This window comes from Crotalus tigris, unplaced genomic scaffold (assembly GCF_016545835.1).
Source record: "Crotalus tigris isolate CLP2741 ecotype Arizona unplaced genomic scaffold, ASM1654583v1 scf7180000017892.488125, whole genome shotgun sequence".
In the NCBI taxonomy this organism is placed as follows: Eukaryota; Metazoa; Chordata; class Lepidosauria; order Squamata; family Viperidae; genus Crotalus; species Crotalus tigris.
Genome location: NW_024096708.1, coordinates 39992 through 62519, shown reverse-complemented (window position 1 = coordinate 62519; position 22528 = coordinate 39992). Strand labels below are relative to the sequence as shown.

Genomic DNA, 22528 nt, shown 5'->3' with positions numbered 1-22528 from the left:
GTGCCATCTTTGGTGCAGATATTGTATAGGTAAGGGATAGAAAGTAAAGTAGTATTTTTAAAATCTTTCTTTTTAGTGGGGCATATTTAAGGCATTTGAACAATGCATGAATCAATGTGATTTTCCCTTTCTCCTTTTTCTCGAAATGCTCCAAACAGGTTTTCTGATCTTGGGGAATATCCCAACCCTAGAAAGCTGCTTCTAGGATTTCAGGAGCTGGTCAGACATTTGTTTTCCACCTTTTTTCTCTGAGAAATAAAAATCCTTTGGGACTAAAGCAAAATGCACAGATTAAATATCACACTAGGCAGCAAACCTTTTTATATTGTTGAACTGGGCACATGCTTTGAATGTCACCATTCTGGAATTTCTCAATTCTCACTAAGATTACAGACTTTCAAATATAACAGTGTAAAGGGAAAATGGCGTGTTAATAATGCAGTGAGCTTGATTGTTTCCTTGCAGACATTTCATTACTCAAACTAGGTAACGGTATTAGTGCTAGTAGGGAGTGGGAATTGCTCTCATTTTATCTTCCAATGGCTTGCCTATCAGTACTGGTGGGAGTGGTTGTGCTGGTTCTTTGGTTGGGCTGCTTGCTATTGGCTTCCTTGATTGGGATATGGTTTGCTTCAGTGGTGGGATTCAGATATGTGAACAACCGATTCTCTGTGTAGATGCTGCTTCCGAAAGTCCATTCTGGGCCTGAGCAACAAAAAATTAGCTATTAGTTCTGCTGAAATGGTGCAAAGTGGCTGAATCCCACTACTGGTTTGCTTCATGATTGTTAGTCTAATGTTAATCTTGGCATTAATCCCTGCTCATCTGGGTGTTGATTGCTGGTGAAGAGGTGTTTTGTTCTTTTTTGTTCCCTTTTTTTGGGCTTGTTGATTATCTCTTTTGAATGATACGTTGTTGTTTGGGTCTTTGTGCCTGTTGAAACCCATCATTTCAACCTTGAGCTACAAATATTGTCCTCTAATAAAGCAGTGTGTTGTCCCTGGACTAACCCCCATCATGTTATTGGGTATTTAAGAACAGAAGTTACACATTTTTACTCTTGCTAGCTATCAGTGTACTAGGAATAGAAGTTTTAAATTAATCTTAATTCAGAAGTTCTTTAAAAAGAAGTATTTATTACAGACAAAATATTAAAGTTTATTATTATGTAATGAATAAAGAAACTGGCAAATGACATCTCTGAAACCTGATATTTAAGCTATGTCAAAAGAACATTTCTATATCACTATGACTGACTAAAGATGCTAGTAAATTCAGAATGGATGGTGTTGATCACCCATCGAGTATTCTAGTATTTTTGGTGCACAATTCAAACTTCTTCACTTGCTCCTCTTTAAAAAAAACCAGACATTGAGAAAATTAATACTAAGTTACAGATCAAAAGGTTAGAAATTTGTTTTTGTACATTTTCACCCTATTGTCTGAAAACTATATCAATAAAATTTAATAGAAAGCTGAAAGTGAAATTAGAGCAAACTGGGCACTTAATAATGCCCTAGTTGGCTTTAATTAATATGTCAGCAAATAAATCTTAATCGCATATAATTCTTCAGGAAATTGCTTTTTTATTTTATATAATGTTTTTGACAACTCTTCTGTTTTAAGTTTAAGCTGATCTTATTTTATTAAATACCACTTGTGTAGTAAAACAAAAGATTAATAGGAAAATTAACTACTAATTTCTGATCTATGAGATGCTGCATTTATGTTGTTATGAGTGCCTGTAGTTCTTTGCAAGGAGTGAAGAATCAGAACAAGAACAGGGCAAAGCAAGTCAGTAATTACTAGGACACATATCAGAGCCAACCAAGTTGGCTATATTTGTTGCTTTATCCTGTTTCCAGTTGGAAAATCATCTGTATTTCAGATTTCTCTGCAGTCATGAGATCAGCACAGCTGAATCACTACTTTTATTTTTCTTTTTAAAATATTTTGCTTAAACTGCAATGTGCTTAAACTGCAATGTGCTGGACATTTGCCCCAAATATTCAAGATTTAATATATGTAGCCATTTTAATTTCTTATTTAATTTTGTGCATCATCTGGCATTCACTGTAGTTGAGCAGCTATGGAGGAGGAGGAGGAAGAGGAGGAGGAGGAGGAGGAGGAGGAGAACACATTTGGCACATTTAACTGAAATCAACTGAGGGATGGCAGATGGTATAAGGATTGATTCACCAATATTATGAATTTTACATTATTATTCCTGGCAGAAGTGTCCCCTGGGGAATCAAAAAGTCAAGGGGATCACCACTATCTGAGGATGAATGTAAAAAAGGAGAAGATCTTTGATGCACCAACCAACTTGACTTTTTGACCCCTCTCTGTGGATACTTCTGGTTGTGGATTATTAAAAAATGAAATCTTCAGTATTTGGTTTTTGAACAATATTTTTCTATTACTTTGGAGCAGGGCTTTTCAATCTTTTCACCCATTGTACTTTGTACTTTAGGATATGGCAACTTCCGAGTACCACCAGTCGCCTAGCAAGGTGTCAAAAACTTGATGACCCTCGCAAAAAAGGAAAAAAGCGATAAAGTACAGGAAGTCCTCGACTTACAACAGTTTGCTTAGTGACTGTTCGAAGTTACAATGGCACTGAAAAAAGTGCCCCCCAAGCCACAGCTGAGCAAGACACCTGCCTGCCCGCCCGGCGGCACTCTTCCTCCTGTCCGAGGTTTTCATTGTTGTGAGCATTTCTGTTGAGGATTGGCAGCGGGGCTGGGATGGGGGGTATTTGGTTTTTATTATCCCCATCTGCTGGGTGGTTGCAGCAGGTTTTGGTCCGTTCACATGACCCTGGGACACTGTGACCATCATAAATATGAATCAGTGCCAAGCATCTGAATGTAAATCACAAGACCCTGGAGATGCTGCAACATTCCAGCTGATCAGTGCTTCTTCTGGGCTCAGTAGAAGTGCCAGGATCAGTGTTGCTTTCCAGCTGATTGATGCTTCTTCAGGGCTCAGCAGAAGCACCAGGATCAGCACCAAGTTTCAGCTGGAGCCTGGTGCTGATCCTGGCACTTCCGCTGAGCCCTGACAGCCCTGCAGCTCCAGCCATCTCTCGCTCAGGCTTGTGCGGTGCTGCCACCGGTTTAGCTCATTCCCCTCCCCCGCTACTTTTCTAGAATGGTCACGTACCACCTGCCAGGTGCCAATGTACCACAGGTGGTACCCATACCACTGGTTGAAAAGCCATGCTTTAGAGCATCTTGGAGCACAGACAGATACCCATACACATACACACATATGTATTTGCCATCAAACAGCATCTATAATTCTAATAACATTATTGAATGTTGCAGAGGACAATCCTCTGCAACTGTGTTGTCAGTCTGGAGGTGCATCAAGACCACTCTCCTTAAATATCAACAGCTAAGTAAAAACCATGTCTGTAATTCAGAATATTTAGTTACATTTGGCGATTGTTACCTCTGTTTATTATGAGGAAGGGAGAACTATCCCGTTTTGCTTTAATTTATTTTAGGGTTCTCAAAAGGGCTGTAAATCATGAGTCAAGCATCTCTCTGAATATTTTTCTCCAGAGCTTTGCTTTCTTCTTTTTGTGAAAAGACAATGAGAAACCTTTTGATTTCTTTCACTTTGGACTTGAGTTGTATTCATCTGCCAAAGTTACTTTTCACTGCACCCATTCTGTTGATCACACTGTTTAGAAAATCCTCAAATGCAAGAAATTCAAGAAGAACAAGGGGAGCACCTCAATCAATTCTGTAGATCATTGTACAAAAATTACACTAAAATATTTATGAATAATGTTGTTGTTGTTAATTGCGAAGTCGTGTCCGACTGACTGCTTTTTGGAAAGAGTCTCCCTCCCACACCAAAAAAAAAGACACTCAAAAAGCTGGGCAATATTTGATGTCTCGCAGGTGGAGGACATGAGGACAAAAAAGAGGACTTGTCCCCTTTTTCCTGGACTCTAGTAACCCTAGATATGGGACAAAACAGCTTGCCTTAAGTGCTCTTATTCAGCCTAATAATTATTTCCTATTTACATAAAGAATATATCGGTTGTGAACACATGCAATATTAAATACTCATTCTCTTTTCTATAATTCAAACCTAATATTCCTAACAAACAGAGTTCTGGCTTAAATTCTATCTTATTTTAACCATCTCTTCTAGCCACATATGGATCTTAAACCAAAACTTTTTAGCATTAGGACATATCCACCAGAGATGGTAATAAGTGCCTGGTTGTTGTTTACATTTCCAACACATATTTGATACATTTTTAAACATTTTCTCTAATCTAACTGGTGTCATGTGCCATCTATAAAATATTTTATATAAGTTTTCCTTATATGCAGCTGCTTTAGTAAATTTAATATTTCGGTCCCATAGTTTTTGCCGATCTTCTAAATCTATAGAATACCCAAAATTCTTTGCCCACACTATCATTGTTTCTTTCATTTGTTCTTCTTCCATCTTCCAGTTTACCAGGAATTTATAAAGTTTCTTAATCAGATTTTCATCTGTTTTCAAAAGTACTTTATCTAGTGGTGTCTGTTCTTTGTAAAATCCCATTACTTTTACATCTTTTTCATATCTTGTTTGAATTTGCAAGTATGACTACCATGTTAAATCAATGCCAGAAATTTTCCCAATTTTGGAAAAATGAAAATTTACCATCTGACCAGGCTGTAATAACAAAAATACTTGAATGTGCAGAAATGGATAGATTGACTTTAGAAATGAAAGAGAAAGAAGAAACAATTTACTTTAAAACATGGGGAAATTTTTATTATTGGTTAGAAACACGCTAGAATGAGAAAAGGTTATGAAATTTAAAGAGATAATTGATAATTTGTATTTATATTCCATGATTATTTGTATGAACTTTTTCTTATTTCTTCTTCTTCTTCCTCTTTGTATATTTGTGATCTTAAATAATATGGTAAACTATAATTAATATGTAATATATTATTCTTTTAAAGTGATTATAATTAATTAATACTAAGCATTGTTAAGTAGTGAAATGAATGAGATTTATTGACTAATTTGTTATTTACATGATTATATGGAAAGTTGTTTAATAATTGTTGTTGTTGTTAATTGCGAAGTCGTGTCCGACCCATCGCGACCCCATGGACAACGTTCCTCCAGGTCTTCCTGTCCTCTACCATCTTCTGGAGTCCATTTAAGTTCACACCTACTGCTTCAGTGACTCCATTCAGCCATCTCATTCTCTGTCGTCCCCTTCTTATATTGCCCTCAATCTTTCCCAGCACTAGGCCCTTTTCCAGTGAGTCCTTCCTTCTCATTAGATGGCCAAAGTATTTGAGTTTCAACTTCAGGATCTGGCCTTCTAAAGAGCAGTCAGGGTTAATCTCTTCTAAGACTGACCGGTTTGAACGCCTTGCAGTCCAAGGGACTCGCAGGAGTCTTCTCCAGCACCATAGTTCAAAGGCCTCAATTCTTTTGTGCTCAGCCTTTCTTATGGTCCAACTTTCACAGCCATAAATTGCAACTGGGAAAACCATGGCCTGGACTATACGCACTTTTGTTGGCAGGGTGATGTCTCTGCTTTTTAGTATGCTGTCTAGATTTGCCATAGCTTTCCTCCCCAGGAGCAAGTGTCTTTTAATTTCTTGGCTGCAGTCCCCATCTGAGGTGATCTTGGAGCCCAGAAAAATAAAATCTGTCACTACCTCAATTTCTTCCCCATCTATTTGCCAAGAATTAAGAGGGCCGGATGCCATGATTTTGGTTTTCTTAATATTGAGTTTCAAGCCTACTTTTGCACTCTCCTTCTTCACCCCCATCAAGAGGCTCTTTAGTTCCTCTTCACTTTCTGCCATTAGAGTGGTATCATCGGCATATCTTAGGTTGTTGATATTTCTCCCGGCAATCTTAATTCCAACTTTTGTTTCATCTAGCCCTGCCTTTCTCATGATATGCTCTGCATATAAGTTAAATAGGCAGGGCGACAGTATACAGCCTTGCCGGACTCCTTTTCCAATTTTGAACCAATCAGTGGTTCCGTGTCCAGTTCTCACTGTTGCTTCTTGACCTGCATATAAGTGTCTCAAGAGACAAATGAGATGGTCTGGTACTCCCATCTCTTTAAGAACTTGCCACAATTTGTTGTGATCCACACAATCAAAGGCTTTAGCATAGTCAATGAAGCAGAAGTAGATGTTTTCTGGAACTCCCTAGCTTTCTCCATGATCCAGCGTATGTTGGCAATTTGATCTCTAGTTCCTCTGCCTCTTCGAAATCCTGCCTGTACTTCTGGTAGTTCTCGATCTACATACTGCTGGAGTCTAGCTTGTAGGATTTTAAGCATAACTTTACTAGCATGTGAAATGAGTTCAATGGTGCGATAGTTTGAACATTCTTTGGCACTGCCTTTCTTTGGAATTGGAATGTAAACTGACCTTTTCCAATCCTGTGGCCACTGTTGAGTTTTCCAAATTTGTTGGCAAATTGAGTGTAGCACTTTTACTGCTTTTAATAATAGAGTAATTATTAAGATTTAATATGTAAACCCAGACTGGTAGACTTGCTGAAGCAATGTTATTTTGTGGGATTAATCCCACTTTTGTGTTACCCCTTTCCCCTGGTCTAACCTTTTTGTATGTTTCCCGTTGTCTTATCCTTTTTGACCCTATCCCTTTATTACCTTTATAAAACTATATATATATATATATATATATATATATATATATATATATATATATATTCAAGAACATTGGTAAAAATGCGACTCCCGGGCATAATTATGAATAAAAGAATAAAACACGATCACCGGGAGGGTAAGAATACTTTACTAAAAATATACTTATACTAAAAAGTTGCCAAGCTTTCGCTGGGGGAACTCCTCAGCATCGTCAGGGCTAAAAGGCCATTACAATAAAGGTGGTTTAAGTAGGTTCAAGTAGCGTTTGCGCATGGCTCCTAGACCATGTTACTGGCCCTGATTGGCCAGCTGATAACCAAGATGTGTCTATAACGTTATGTTCTTTTCTCCGGATGACCAATAGTGGAGGGATAGGGAAGGTTTTGTAGAGGTGAGCCTATGGAGCTGTCTGGAGAGCCGAAACACAGACCACCCTCAAGACAGATACACACACCAACAAACTCCGAAGAAACAAACCCCTCCTCCCTCACAGCCACACATGAAACAAACAGTGCATAACATCTCAGATAGGATCCTCACCAAAGCCGAAACCAATGTCCTTTCCAAAGGATTCAACTTTGCAGTCGCTCCCAAACACATCCCCACTGAAACCATTATATGTGGAGTTGAAACCAGCCTGACCAAAATCAACCCCGACAACGCTAACAGAATCAGACTCGAAATCACCAACATCCTCTGCACCAGCAAGCCACCCAAAAGCAACTTACCCAAAGATGAACAGACAGCACTACATAACCTGAAAGAAGACACCAGCATAATAATCCTACCAGCAGACAAGGGCAACACCACGGTGGTTATGAACACATCTGACTACCAAACCAAATTAACCAACCTACTCCAAGACTCCACATACAAACCCCTAAATACAGATCCCACCACCTACCTGGAAAAAACCACCAGATCCAAAATAAAAGCCTCCCCCATTAGCGAAGAGATCCAGCAAAGAATCATTCCCAGAGAGAAATCATCCAGATGCCCCAAACTCTATGGTCTCCCCAAGATACACAAAGAAGGAACCCCACTCAGACCTATAGTCAGCTCCATAGGCTCACCTCTACAAAACCTAGCCAAATTTCTCGCCAAACAACTACAGCCCTATGCAGAATCCATCACCTCACACGTAAAAAACTCATTCCAGTTTATAGAGATCATAAAGAAACAAAACTTACAGCCCAGCGACCTACTAGTGAGCTTCGATGTCATATCCCTCTTCACCCAAGTGCCTATCAAAGAAGCCTTGACAGCTATCCAAAACAAATATAACCCCCCCAAACACATCTTAGATCTGACCAACCACTGCCTATCCAACACATACTTCATCTATAATGGACAAAAATACAAACAAACAGAAGGAGCACCCATGGGATCACCCCTCTCACCTGTCATTGCCAACCTCTACATGGAACACTTTGAAACCCAAGCTCTAGAAAAATCGGATCACAAACCCAAACTCTGGCTCAGATACGTAGACGACACCTTCATAATCTGGCCACATGGGAAAGAAAAACTGGACAACTTCCTCACACACCTCAACAGCCTACACCCCAAAATACAGTTCACCATGGAAACAGAAGCTAACAACCAACTTCCCTTCCTGGATGTCTTAGTCTACAAGAAATCCAATGGCTCCCTAGGACACACCATCTACCAGAAGAAAACACACACAAACCGCTATCTGCACGCTCTCTCACACCACCACCCAGCACAGATCAACTCTGTAGCCAAGACACTCATCTCCAGAACAAAACGCTTAGCTGACGAACAACACCTAAAACCCGAACTACACACTCTCACCAATGTACTAACATCCAATGGATTCCATAGAAATAAGATTACAAACCTAATCCAAAAAGAAACCCCCACTAAAATCCAAGACAAAGAACAAGAAAACGGCAAAGCCCTCCTCCCATACATAAAAGGCACCACAGACAGAATCAGTAAGATCCTCCATAAACACAACATCAAAACAGCATTCTGCACAAACAGAAAAATATCCACCATCCTTAGAAACCCCAAAGATAAAATTGAATTAGAAAATCAAGGAGTATACGAAATCCCATGCACCACTTGTCCCACCACATACATCGGACAAACCAACAGAAGAATAAGTGCACGCATTGAAGAACATAAGAACTCAGTCAAAAAAGAGGAACCAACATCTTCCCTGGTCCAACACCTTAAAGCCACAGGACATGAAATTGACTTTAAAAATACCAGAACCATTGCCAAAAGTGAACATTTTAATAACAGAATAATCAGAGAAGCCATCGAGATAGAAAAACGCCCACACAGCATGAACAAGCGAGATGATACCTCCCGCCTACCAGCCATTTGGAAACCCGCCCTTATTGACAAACGACTCCCTAACACAAAAAATGATACCAGACCCACACTCACAAAAACCACACAGGATGTCACCACCACACATCCACGCAAAAAGCAAACCCAAAGCCACACCGATGACGAGGCACGACCACAAACCAGAAGCCAGACCACAGCTGCATCATTAGCCACTTTAAACCCCTCCAATCCATACATGAAGCAAACTGACACCCTCCATGAAGAGGAGACACAACCACGAACGAGAAGCCAAAAAATAGCAAGGCAGCCCAAAATCTTAAACCCCTCTGCAACTCAGACTAACCTGAGCACAACCAAACAGAACACTCCCCCAGCCAATCAGAGCACAGCCAAGCCCCTAACCATTCAGAACACACCTCCACCCAATCAGAACACAGCCAAGCTCCCACCCAATCAGTTCATACCCCCACTGGCAGTTAAAAGGAAGAAACAGCTAAGACCACACATTGCTGCTCAAAGCACGAAGCTGAAGACACCAGCCTGAGGATGACGAATGAGACTTCGTCGAAACGTTGCCAAGACACTTCCAATTTTACGCAGGAGAAAACCCGAACAACCAAAGACCTACATACAAATACCCGCGAAAACCTCAGAAAACACACACACACACACACACACACACACACAAACACACACACATATATATATATATATATATATATATATATATATATTGAGAAATAAAATGATCACCAGGGTAATAAAAAACTATAAAATTTATTAAAAAGCGCCTAGCTTTCGCCGTCACCTGCCGGCATCCTCAGGGCTAGTGCGCCAGGGAGTGAGAGAGTCACTTTTATAGGTGCAAACAGGTCTGCGCACGACTCCTCGACCTCGTCATCGGGCCTGAGTAGAGTGACTGCGCACGGCTGGTCTGTTCTTTTCTATTCATTTCAACTGCACATTCATCCTCCTCCATCCTTCTTTCCCTCAATCTTAAGGTGGATGGGCAAATGTCTCTGTAATTACAATAGTCTCTATGTTTTAACTCTTCTCCGCCGGGGGCAGGTGGCAATACACATTTCATGTTTATTTTGCGATCCTCCTTCGTCCCATTGTTCTTCCTGTGGCAGGTTTTTCTTTTAGTTTTGATGTTTTTACTTCTTATATGGATGTCGTCTGGGTGGTCCTGTGGGTCCTTTCGGGGTAGTTGTAATTCACCGCTGGTCTGGAGCTGGAGGGGAAGCCGTTCGATCACAGGGGGGGCGGTGATTCCTCAATCACCCCTGCATCTGGCCGCTTTGCGCGCGCCGCACCATAATCAAGCAGTCCGGGAGGGGCAGTGACGGAACCATGTCCTCGCTCTTCCCTCTGGGGCAAGCACCATCCAGATGATCCCACAGACCCCTCCCAGATGGGTGCAGCTCGTCGATGGTCCGGAACTAGAGAATGAACCGCTTGATTGTGGGTGGAGGGGGGCGGCGGCTCCCCGGTCGTCACTACGCCCAGCCGTCCTGCGCGTCCCCTACTGCGGGTAATCGGTCCGGGGGGGAGGGTAATGGTGGAATCACGATCTATTTGATCCTCGCAGCATCCCTCCTCCGCTTGTCTCCTCCCTCTTGCATCGTTGGTGGCTACACAGATCCTCCGGAGTTCTCTGGGATGCGCAAGCAGGGGGGATGACAGTTTGATCTCCTGAGTTCTTTCTCCTTCTCCAATGCCATTCAAGGGTCCGCCTCCGATCGTGCTCTGCGGTTCCCTCCCTCCCAAACCGGTCATCCTGATCTGACAGGGGGATCTCTCCTTTCCTTCCAAAATAGCCAACGCATTTTCTTCCATGTGCGGATGGATTGCCGTGTCCAAGAGTCTCTCCCCCCCTCCAATCGCAATATCTTCCTTTATACTGGTCACAACACCTCGAGGATCTGTGGTATCTGGGTTCTGAGTTTTGGTTCCCACAGTCCCTTTAATCCTTCGGAGCTGTGATGGTGTTACCGACATGGTAGAGGTGTTTTCCGATTGTATTTCCTCATTCGGATTACTTTGGGTCAATTGGGGAGTTGGTTCCTCCTCCTTAGTGTCATTAAAGTTGTTATTGGGATGTCGGGGGTGCTGTCTTTGATTATTTGTGCTCCACAACCTTAAAGCCATATATGCCGGGCACAGGTCCACATGCCGATTAATAGAATTGTCATCTGAGAGCCATGCCTCCTTAGTAGGTGGCCCCCCTTGGTGTTGTCACCAGTTAGTATGCTAACCTCACTGAAATTGAATTTATGGTCGAATTCCGCCATGTGTGCCCATATCTGGGAGTGTTGGTCTCCCCTTTTCACTGCTAACCTATGCTCATGGACCCTGGTTTTAATCCGTTTAGCTGTCTCCCCAACATAGTTGGACTGGCAGTCCATACAGTTGATCTTGTAGACGGCTGCCGATCTTTCAATGTTGGGGAGCGGGTCCTTGGGGCGCATTATAGCTGCCCGCAGTGTTTGGTTAGGTCTATGGGCCACTTGTATCTTGTGCGGTGCCAAAATCCTTGCAGTAGCCTCTGAGACATTGTGAATGTAGGGGAGAGTAACGCGTGTGGTTGCCTGAGGTGTAAGTCTTTGGGGTGTGGGGTCACTCCGGGGTCCAGATGGTTTATTGAACCGATTAATAAACTTGGCCGGGTACCCATTATGTTTGCACACCTGGAAGAGATAATTTCTCTCCTCTCTCTTGGCTCTGGCAGTGCTGCAATGCGACTCCACTCGCTTAAATAAAGTCCTGACACAGCTGACTTTATGGGCCATGGGGTGATTACTCTCGAAGTGTAAAATCCTGTCTGTACATGTGGGTTTTTGGTATACCTTAGTAGTCAGACATCCGTCCACCTGGCGCTGCACTAACACATCTAAAAACGCTAAACTGCCCTGGTGTTCCTCTTCCATGGTGAACTGGATGTCTGGGTATACCGAATTCAGGACGTTCATAAAGTCAGTCTTGTGCCGCTCCTTGATGACCACAAACGTATCGTCCACATAGCGGGCCCAAAATTTTGGTTGATATTGGGCCAACGCTATGTGTTCCAATCGCTGGAGCACCACCTCCGCAATCACACTGGAGATCGGCGACCCCATAGGAGTTCCCTTAATCTGTTCATATATCGTGCCCTGAAAGGTGAAATAGGTGTTAAGACAGACTCCCATTAATTTTATGAGGTCTTCCGTCCGAAGGGAGTCTTGGTGTAATCCTTGGTCTCCCTGATTCAGTCGGTCCCTTAAAACCGCAATGGCAAGTTCCTGCGGGATGGAAGTAAATAGGGAGACTACATCGAAGGAGACCATGACTTCATCTTTTTCCACCTTCAGGGCCCTAATTTTGTCAAGGAACTCCTCTGCCGACATCACAGTAGTGTTGCCGTTGTCCGTCAAGTGGCTGATGCGTGTGCTCAGCCACTTAGCTAGTTCATAAGTGGGTGTGCCTCTGAACGCGACAATGGGGCGTAGGGGGGCGTCAGGTTTATGCACCTTTGGTAAGCCATAGAATCTGGCAAGCGCTGAATCGCCAGGGCGTACTTTCCTCAATACGTCCTCCCCCATTCTTCCATTGCGTTTTAGGGCATCAAGGAGTTTATTGGTATAATTCTTTAGCGTAGTGGAGGGATCTCTATTGATTATTCTATAGGCAGCACTGTCTTGAAGTAGTTCCAAAGCTTTACTTACATACACCTCTTTATCTAAGACAACCGTTGCTCTCCCCTTATCAGCTGGAAGGATGACAATAGTGTCATCCTTTCTGAGCTGGCTCAGGGCTACTTTTTCCCTTGCTGACAGTGTTTGGTAGCGTTTATGGCTCATGATAAGGCTTGTGACCTGTTGCCTGACTAAGTTCTTAGTCTCCTCTCCCGCTCCCATGCAGAGCAAAGCAGGCTCTAATGCTGCTACAAAATCAAGTGCGCTGGCGTCAGTGAGATTATGGCCTGTGTCTCGCTGTAACAGGGAGAGTTGTGACTGGCTTAATACTTTAGAAGATAGGTTGGGTACTACTTTTCCCGGTGGGATATTATTACGAGACTCACGTAGCGTGTTCATTCTTTTTAGGAACACCTCCATCATGCGCCGAGTCATCTGGGTCATGGTTTGCCGGATATATTGGTCTAGCATCATGAAATGTTGGTTTCTCAATTCCATGTTGCAAAAGTCTCGGTGTTCTTGAATCCATGCCTTTAGGTACCGTATCCTCCTATGCTGGTCATTGATTAATGCGTACAGCGTACGTCGTTGGAATTGATGAACCGCTCGCCAGCATTCCAAGGAGTCCACCGTAGGTCTTCTCCTTAATGATTTCGGTGTTAAATTCTCCTTAATACATCCATGGAGGAATGCTAGTTTGCAGTAGTTACACTTACACTTCAAGAGTAATCACCCCATGGCCCATAAAGTCAGCTGTGTCAGGACTTTATTTAAGCGAGTGGAGTCGCATTGCAGCACTGCCAGAGCCAAGAGAGAGGAGAGAAATTATCTCTTCCAGGTGTGCAAAGATAATGGGTACCTGGCCAAGTTTATTAATCGGTTCAATAAACCATCTGGACCCCGGAGTGATCCCACACCCCAAAGACTTACACCTCAGGCAACCACACGCGTTACTCTCCCCTACATTCACAATGTCTCAGAGGCTACTGCAAGGATTTTGGCACCGCACAAGATACAAGTGGCCCATAGACCCAACCAAACACTGCGGGCAGCTATAATGCGCCCCAAGGACCCGCTCCCCAACATTGAAAGATCGGCAACCGTCTACAGGATCAACTGTATGGACTGCCAGTCCAACTATGTTGGGGAGACAGCTAAACGGATTAAAACCAGGGTCCATGAGCATAGGTTAGCAGTGAAAAGGGGAGACCAACACTCCCAGATATGGGCACACATGGCGGAATTCGACCATAAATTCAATTTCAGTGAGGTTAGCATACTGACTGGTGACAACACCAAGGGGGGCCACCTACTAAGGAGGCATGGCTCTCAGATGACAATTCTATTAATCGGCATGTGGACCTGTGCCCGGCATATATGGCTTTAAGGTTGTGGAGCACAAATAATCAAAGACAGCACCCCCGACGTCCCAATAACAACTTTAATGACACTAAGGAGGAGGAACCAACTCCCCAATTGACCCAAAGTAATCCGAATGAGGAAATACAATCGGAAAACACCTCTACCATGTCGGTAACACCATCACAGCTCCGAAGGATTAAAGGGACTGTGGGAACCAAAACTCAGAACCCAGATACCACAGATACTCGAGGTGTTGTGACCAGTATAAAGGAAGATATTGCGATTGGAGGGGGGGAGAGACTCTTGGACACGGCAATCCATCCGCACATGGAAGAAAATGCGTTGGCTATTTTGGAAGGAAAGGAGAGATCCCCCTGTCAGATCAGGATGACTGGTTTGGGAGGGAGGGAACCGCAGAGCACGATCGGAGGCGGACCCTTGAATGGCATTGGAGAAGGAGAAAGAACTCAGGAGATCAAACTGTCATCCCCCCTGCTTGCGCATCCCAGAGAACTCCGGAGGATCTGTGTAGCCACCAACGACACAAGAGGGAGGAGACAAGCGGAGGAGGGACGCTGCGAGGATCAAATAGATCGTGATTCCACCATTACCCTCTCCCCCGGACCGATTACCCGCAGTAGGGGACGCGCAGGACGGCTGGGCGTAGTGACGACCGGGGAGCCGCCGCCCCCCTCCACCCACGATCGAGCGGTTCATTCTCTAGTTCTGGACCATCGACGAGCTGCACCCATCTGGGAGGGGTCTGTGGGATCATCTGGACGGTGCTTGCCCCAGAGGGAAGAGCGAGGACATGGTTCCGTCACTGCCCCTCCCGGACTGCTTGATTATGGTGCAGCGCGCGCAAAGCGGCCAGATGCAGGGGTGATTGAGGAATCGCCGCCCCCCCCTCTGTGATCGAACGGCTTCCCCTCCAGCTCCAGACCAGCGGTGAATTACAACTACCCCGAAAGGACCCACAGGACCACCCAGACGACATCCATATAAGAAGTAAAAACATCAAAACTAAAAGAAAAACCTGCCACAGGAAGAACAATGAGACGAAGGAGGATCGCAAAATAAACATGAAATGTGTATTGCCACCTGCCCCCGGCGGAGAAGAGTTAAAACATAGAGACTATTGCAATTACAGAGACATTTGCCCATCCACCTTAAGATTGAGGGAAAGAAGGGTGGAGGAGGATGAATGTGCAGTTGAAATGAATAGAAAAGAACAGACCAGCCATGCGCAGTCACTCTACTCAGGCCCGATGACAAGGTCGAGGAGTCGTGCGCAGACCTGTTTGCACCTATAAAAGTGACTCTCTCACTCCCTGGCGCACTAGCCCTGAGGATGCCGGCAGGTGACGGCGAAAGCTAGGCGCTTTTTAATAAATTTTATAGTTTTTTATTACCCTGGTGATCATTTTATTTCTCACCATGAATATTCCCAGGGTTCACGTTTTTAATTTTCTTAAATGCGAATATATATATATATATATATATATATATATATATATATATATATGAATGAATATACCAGTTGTGGTGGCAGTGCAGTGTGTTTGTAAATGAGATATGACAATGTTGTGTATCCCTTAATTTGCCTTCCAAAATAAGGATTCTTATTATGTCATAATTTGTCTGATTCTAATCCAGATATTGGCTTTTTGAAAGTTAATTGGTATGTCTAATCTGGCTTCATCATATTTCTCATGTGTATAGATTCATCACGCTGAAATTAAACCGGAGACTTTTGAAATCGTATGGCTAAAGCTGGACTTTCTAATGTCTCAGGTGTATTATTTTTATTATGGTTAATTGCACATAGTAGTGGGATTCAAATACCTGAACTACCAGGTGTCTGTGTGGATGCCATTACCTGAAGTCCGTTCTGAGCCAGGGAGGCCTCCCAGGCCCAGAACAGCCCACTGGAAGTATGTGGATGCCACTTCCAAAAGTCCGTTCTAAGCCTTGGAGGCATGGGGGAGGCCTCCCTGGCTCAGAACGGACTTCTGGAAGTGGCGTCCATGCACTTCTGGTGGTCCATTCTGGGCCTTGTGAAAAAGGGCTAGGGCATCAGCTGGTTCACCAAAGTCAACAAAAAATTAGTAGAACACCGAACCAGTGCAAACCAGCTGAATCCCACACTGGTTGCACAGCCAGCTAGATGTTTAGGCTTTTTATTGATCATATAAACAGCCAGATATTTGGACTGGATTTGACATTTTATCTACCTATTCAGTTTCCCAAGGATCTAGAAGAGGCAAATGTTGTTGATATTATAATGTTCAAGGTAGCTAATGGAGAAGCATCTCCTAATTTTATCCCCACAACCTTTTGAGGCTGACAGAGATCATGACTGGTTCTAACGTGACTCATTGATCGTTGGTTCAAATGTGACATCTTTACTATCATACTATACTGTTTTTGGGTTCCACTAATGATAGCCTTGCAATAACCATTTCTCATATAGAAATGGTTGAATGTCACTTCCACAGTTATTGACAAGATTTTCATCACAAACCAGTAAAGTAATGCATGAAGGCTGATAATAGTAATAGAAGCAGTGGTTAATTTCTTAAAAAGCCCACACATCTTTCAAAATAGCCATCCCTGTATACCAGTTTTCTGCATTATGCCTTCTACAATGGTCAATGTTCTCTTTTTTGCTTGGGAAATAAAGGGAAAAAATAAAAGTCCCCTAGACGAGGGGTAGGCAACCTCGGCTCTTTTATGACTCATGGACTTCAACTCCCAGAATTTCTGAGTCAGCAGCTGACTCAGGAATTCTGGGAATTGAAGTCCATGAGTCATAAAAGAGCCGAGGTTGCCTACCCCTGCCCTAGACTCTACAGCATTCCTGCAAGCTTACTTCAGAAATTCAGACAAATGTTTATTGAATTTAATACCTGGATTCCAAGTTCTAATGGGTTCAGTTTAGCCAGAACAAAATGCAAATAATAGATATTCTAACTTCCGTTTAATTGCTTACTTATATTACAGTGCTAGATACTACCTTACAGTTTTTGAAATTATAATTTCTTTGATTATATTCTGATTCATATAATTTTCTCTTAACTGATTCTGTGCCATGTCCTATTCTAATTATAAACTACTTCTTCCTAAAACAGGGGAACCTTTGGGTGATATCAAAACACTTAGTCTGACAAAAGCTATCTTGTGCTATCATGATGCAAGCTGGTCCCCTTATATTGTGTTGTAATCTCACATAAATGCCCCAAAGAATCAGAGCTTAAGATATTCTTGTAACATTTTAAACATTTGTTTTTGCAGGAAAATGCACCTTATCCCTTTACCTTCACAAATAGAGAAGACAAGCAGGTATATGAAGTAGAAGCATTCAGAGCATTTAGCAGACTTTTAGAGTGAAAATGAAATTTATTTTATTGAAGCTTTCCATTAGAATGTCACCATGTTTGCTTCTTGGTATGTTATAATGTTATACCACATATAGCCTATTCCCTCCTGATTTTAAAAAAAATAAAATCTCATGCTGGTTATGTGACAATAAAAAAGTTAAGTACCTGCAGGCATAAATAGAAATCCATCTCAAACCCTGAGATTTCACTTTCTCTCATCCCTACAAATTTATTTCTACTTTAGCAAATACCGAACTAGTTTTTATATATAAGCTAGAAGCTGTATTTCAAAAGAAAGTGATAAATCAGCCAGCTACAAATTTTCTGTGGTTCTTTCAAGACATCAAAAATTATGGATTTCTCAAGCATGAGAATTGATTTAAAGAATTATTATACAAGCCATCCATGAAACTGTATGTTTCTTGAAAAAAAGTAGTTTGTTTTAAAGCAAGAGTTCTTGATTTACACATATTGACAAACTGGGAACCTGGGAAGAATAAATTGAATTCACTCATACGGCAGGGGCGGGGGAGGGGAGCAAGGGATGTAAGACCACAGAACACTTTAGTCTACTTCTTTTGTGTTTGTATGGAGATGCTGCCTATTTTCCATTAAGTAAATAAACTGATATGATTTTATCTTCTTGTAAAAACTATATCTTTCTCTCTGTTTATTAGTTTATAGTATAAAATACAAAAATACAAAAACAAATAGTAGGAAAAATAGGGGCGGGAAAAAGGAAGGGAAAAGTGCAGAAAAAAGGGAAAAAGAAAGAAAAGGCATTGACTTCCAACTCCCTTTGATGAAGTAAAATAAGTTAGTAACATCAAACCTCAGCTTTTTACTTTTAAATAGTAGTATAAACTATAATTTTCAAAGGCAAGATGCTTTCTCCTTTATTTCCATTAAGATGTGGTGGTGCCAGATTTTGTTATCATATCGATTTGGAAGAAAACTCTTTCTGTTTGAATTATTATATATTAACCTAAATCCCCTATCAAGATTATCTTGGTTTACAATGTTCCTTCTCATCCTCTGCTCAAGTTTGTTTCATTTTTCTATTGTCCTTACCCTCCATCCACGTGATCCAAATTTTGCTTTTCAATGGAGAGAAAGAAATACAAAAGAAAACTTAAAAATGATATAATACCCAAAAGGCAATATTCAGTATGGGTATGTGTGTGTTTTAAAAGCATCACATCTTAATTAACTTAAATTTCAGCAATTCCAAATTAAAAGCTGTTCTATTTTACTCCTCTGTGTGAAGTAGGACAGGTTGAATGGGTCGACCTCACTAATAAGGCAGTCTTCTATTAATTAGAACCCATTGAGGAGGAGGTCATTTCTTAAACCTACCAGCCAACTTTATGAGGATCATAATAATTGATTGCAATGGAGATTCTCTCATTTAACATGGTGAATATGTTGCAAATCTGTACTAGACTTGATATGTAAATATTTCATGTAAATTTGATATAATAATACATGGCTTCACGGCTGACAAATTCAGCAAGAGTTTAGAGAAGTATTGTAGCAACTTGCCAGCAGCAATGCCTATGGGATAAAGATAGTGACCATACATGTTTTGTATGCTATATTCAATTCTTTATTTTTCACACTCTCCACAGCCCCTTTGTCTCAACCCGTCTTTCCTCCTCAAACACCTTGTACTTGGTGGTTCCTTCAGGTTTCAGTTTTTCCCACCCTGTCTGCTAATCTGACCTTAGTAATGCTACTCAAAGAAAGAAAAGCTTTGTGATGAAATCCCTTGAAATGGAAAACAGGGTAAATGTTTCCATTGTTGTTGTTGCAAGATCAACAAATCTGGGTTAGGCCTTTTCCTGCTGCTATATATCTATCCTCAAGTCAGCATAATATTACAACATACATAATTTCCAAACTAATTCTGCCTCTTTAAATGGCAAGGAATTCAGAAACATGCAAAAGCCATTAATGCAGAGCCTTTTAAAGTGGAGTAATTGATGTAATGAACAATGTGTAATTGCTTGTTTGTAAGTCAAGGAGCCAGTTTGAGGCCATTACTATAGAGACACTTGAGCCTGGGTTCTTTTTTGGTTATGGTTTTTACATTATTTAAGATAAAGAAAGGGGATAATTGAGAGAAACATTTTGAGAACCACTGCATTAATGAGCAATTTTGAGACATGAATGTCAAATATTTATCAAAGAAATAGAAATGTATTTGCTGTGGCAAGATGGGTGGCAAAGAAATTTAATAAATAAATTAAATAAATAAATATTACATGACATGCACATGTGTGAGAAGGTAGGCATGGAAACAGAGAGTGCTAAATATCAATTAGAAATGTATGTTAAGTTCTGTTTCACCATCAAACTATCAAACTAATCAATGGTTGTCAACAGTTTGCAATGTTGACCATTTCTGAAATAAAACAACTATTTAGTTCTGATTGTATTGTTCAAATCTTTGGGGAGATTAACCTTAATTTGTGCCTACTTTGGAGTTTGACAAAATCTGTATTCCAACTTTTTCTTTCTTTCTTTCTTTCTTTCTTTCTTTCTTTCTTTCTTTCTTTCTTTCTTTCTTTCTTTCTTTCTCTCTCTCTCTCTCTCTCTCTCTCTTTCTTTCTCTTTCTTTCATTCTTTCTCTTTCCTCTTCCTCCTTCTCTTTTACTATGTGGGTTACCTCTGTTACCTTCATGAGTATGCACTTTTTGCTTGAGATAGGGAGATCAACTGAATTCAGCATCAGAAAAAAGGATAGATTTTTCAATAAATGTGCACATTTATGCACACAACAATGTTGTCATTTCCACATGAAAAGGCCTTTGAGAGCTGACTATGCACAGTCCACAGTAGTTCACTAATTTAATGCCCAGCAAGATGTAAATTTCAGATTTCCTAAGACTCCCTTTCAGCTTGATTTATATTTGTTACAAATATACCTGTTTATTTACAGATATGTAGATATGTTTATTTACAGATATGTAGCATTATCTTGGGAACAAATTGGCAGCTTATAATTCATCAGTGACCTGACTATTCAGGAACTGAATTTAGTGAATGAACCAGATTTATAGGAAGCATTTTTTTTTAAAAAAAAAGACTGACTTGAGGAGATGTTATTTGCGTTGTACATCTAAGTTGATAACTATGGACCTACAAATGGCAATGTTCCTTTAGGGAATGGAGATGATAAAAAATTGACTACAAAGCTGCAAGATATATTGGAATAAAATGAGAAAAGCAAGAAAAAAATTAAAAGGATGATAATATTTCTTGCAGAGTCTTCGATGCTATCCATACTTGTATTCACTATTTTTTTTCACTAGAGTAAAAAGCAAAGACCTAAAGCTCTGAATGTGATTATGTAATAATTTAATCATGTTCACTTTTAATAAATTTATCTAGCCCCTTGGTAAGCAGTTAAAATATTGTCTGTTAATCTAGATGGATTTTTTTTGATAAATTTGAAAAACAGTTTGATTTGTTACTTGGAATCAGGACCAATGAATCTGAAGGGATTTATTAGTTAGCATACATACATACATACATACAGCAATAGCACTTAGACTTATATACCGCTTCACATTGCTTTTACAGCCCTCTCTAAACAGTTTACAGAGTCAGCCTATTGCCCCCAACAATCTGGGTGCTCATTTTACTGACCTTGGAAAGATAGAAGGCTGAGTCAAACTTGAGCCAGTGAGATTCGAACTGCCAAACTGCAGGCAACCGCCAGTCAGCAGAAGTAGCCCGCAGTACTATATTCTAACCACTGTACCATCACAGCAGATACATACATACATACATACATACATACATACATACATATATACATATATTAATTGAGAGACACTCAGGGTTGGTTAGAAGACAAGCAGCTATATAAATGTTTTAAATAACTAAAAATATTAATAGTAGTAGTATGGCAGTGAACTTTCCTCTCCACTTCGTAGGGTTTTGTGTTTATATGTGAAATATTCAGGGAATCTTTCAGAAATTTGTGGCATAGGGCTATTGTTGGGTAAAATATTATTGGATAAAGGCTTCCTTTTTTCAGTAAAAGGCAGAGAAAATGACCCCATTTATTGGGTTTAAAACACCTTACGATTTTGCTATACATTCCTGTGCCACTTTCCTACCTGAGCCAAAAGAAATGTATTTAGTAAGCAGCCCATTTTTTTTTATTTAAGAATCAAACTGCTCCTTGAAGTTGTTATACCTCACTAAATGACTGGAGTTTGGGGAGGCATCGTGCTGGAGGTGGTGGTGTCTGATTAACTGGATTTATTGTTATTTAGACAACAGTTATTAATGAAATGGATGATAAACCAGTGCAAAATGATGGTAGTATACTGTAGCCTGAGGGAGTTCAAATATCAAATCACTACAGATAGGGGCAATTCACCCAGGACAAGACTGATTCAGCAGTTGTATTTACCTCAGGTTTATCTACATATAGACTTACCCTTCATCAAAAACAAGTTAATGTAAATTTGGGGTTCAAGGTTGATAGAAATACTAATTAGCATTCCTATGATCAAAATTATTTGAAATATAGCTTCATTGATTTTCACTTAAGGGCTGATGAAGATAGAAAGTAACAGATGAATATCTGGAAGGCTAATTGTATTACTGCTCAAACTAAGTGTATTGTACATGTGTTGAATTTATCAATTCATAAGTACAATTAACTGTTCTTTTTCCCCACAGATACCCCAAATCAGTTATGCTTCAACTGCACCAGAGCTAAGTGATGACCGGCGTTACGATTTCTTCTCACGGGTTGTTCCTCCAGATTCCTTCCAAGCACAGGCAATGGTGGACATTGTAAGAGCTTTGAGATGGAACTATGTTTCCACCTTGGCTTCTGAAGGCAGCTATGGCGAAAAAGGCATGGAATCTTTTATACAAATTTCCAGAGAGTCAGGTAGGTGAGAAATCATCCTGCATGTAATATAATATTATGTAAATTAAAACTATAATATTTTATAAATAAATACCTCAGTTGTATCTGTGAATGTGTGTATATATGTGTGCTTCAGAATACTTTTTTTAACAGTTCTGTATTTTATAATTTTGTTTCAAAGGTCCTTCAGACTGTTCTTGACTTTTTTAAGAATTTTCAGATATAAGGA

At 40.8% G+C, this 22528-nt stretch overlaps 1 protein-coding gene across 1 annotated transcript in view; it reads left to right on the top strand.

Annotated features, from left to right (window-relative positions):
- The window catches only part of LOC120308280 (metabotropic glutamate receptor 7-like), a gene marked incomplete at its 3' end in the record, with an annotated part of 163679 nt that extends 141359 nt beyond the window's left edge, over positions 1-22320 (top strand). The window contains exon 2 of the mRNA XM_039344142.1: positions 22104-22320. Within this exon, the coding sequence (XP_039200076.1) occupies positions 22104-22320 (217 nt within the window). The remainder of the gene's footprint in view (positions 1-22103) is intronic.
- Positions 22321-22528: the final 208 nt, after the last annotated feature.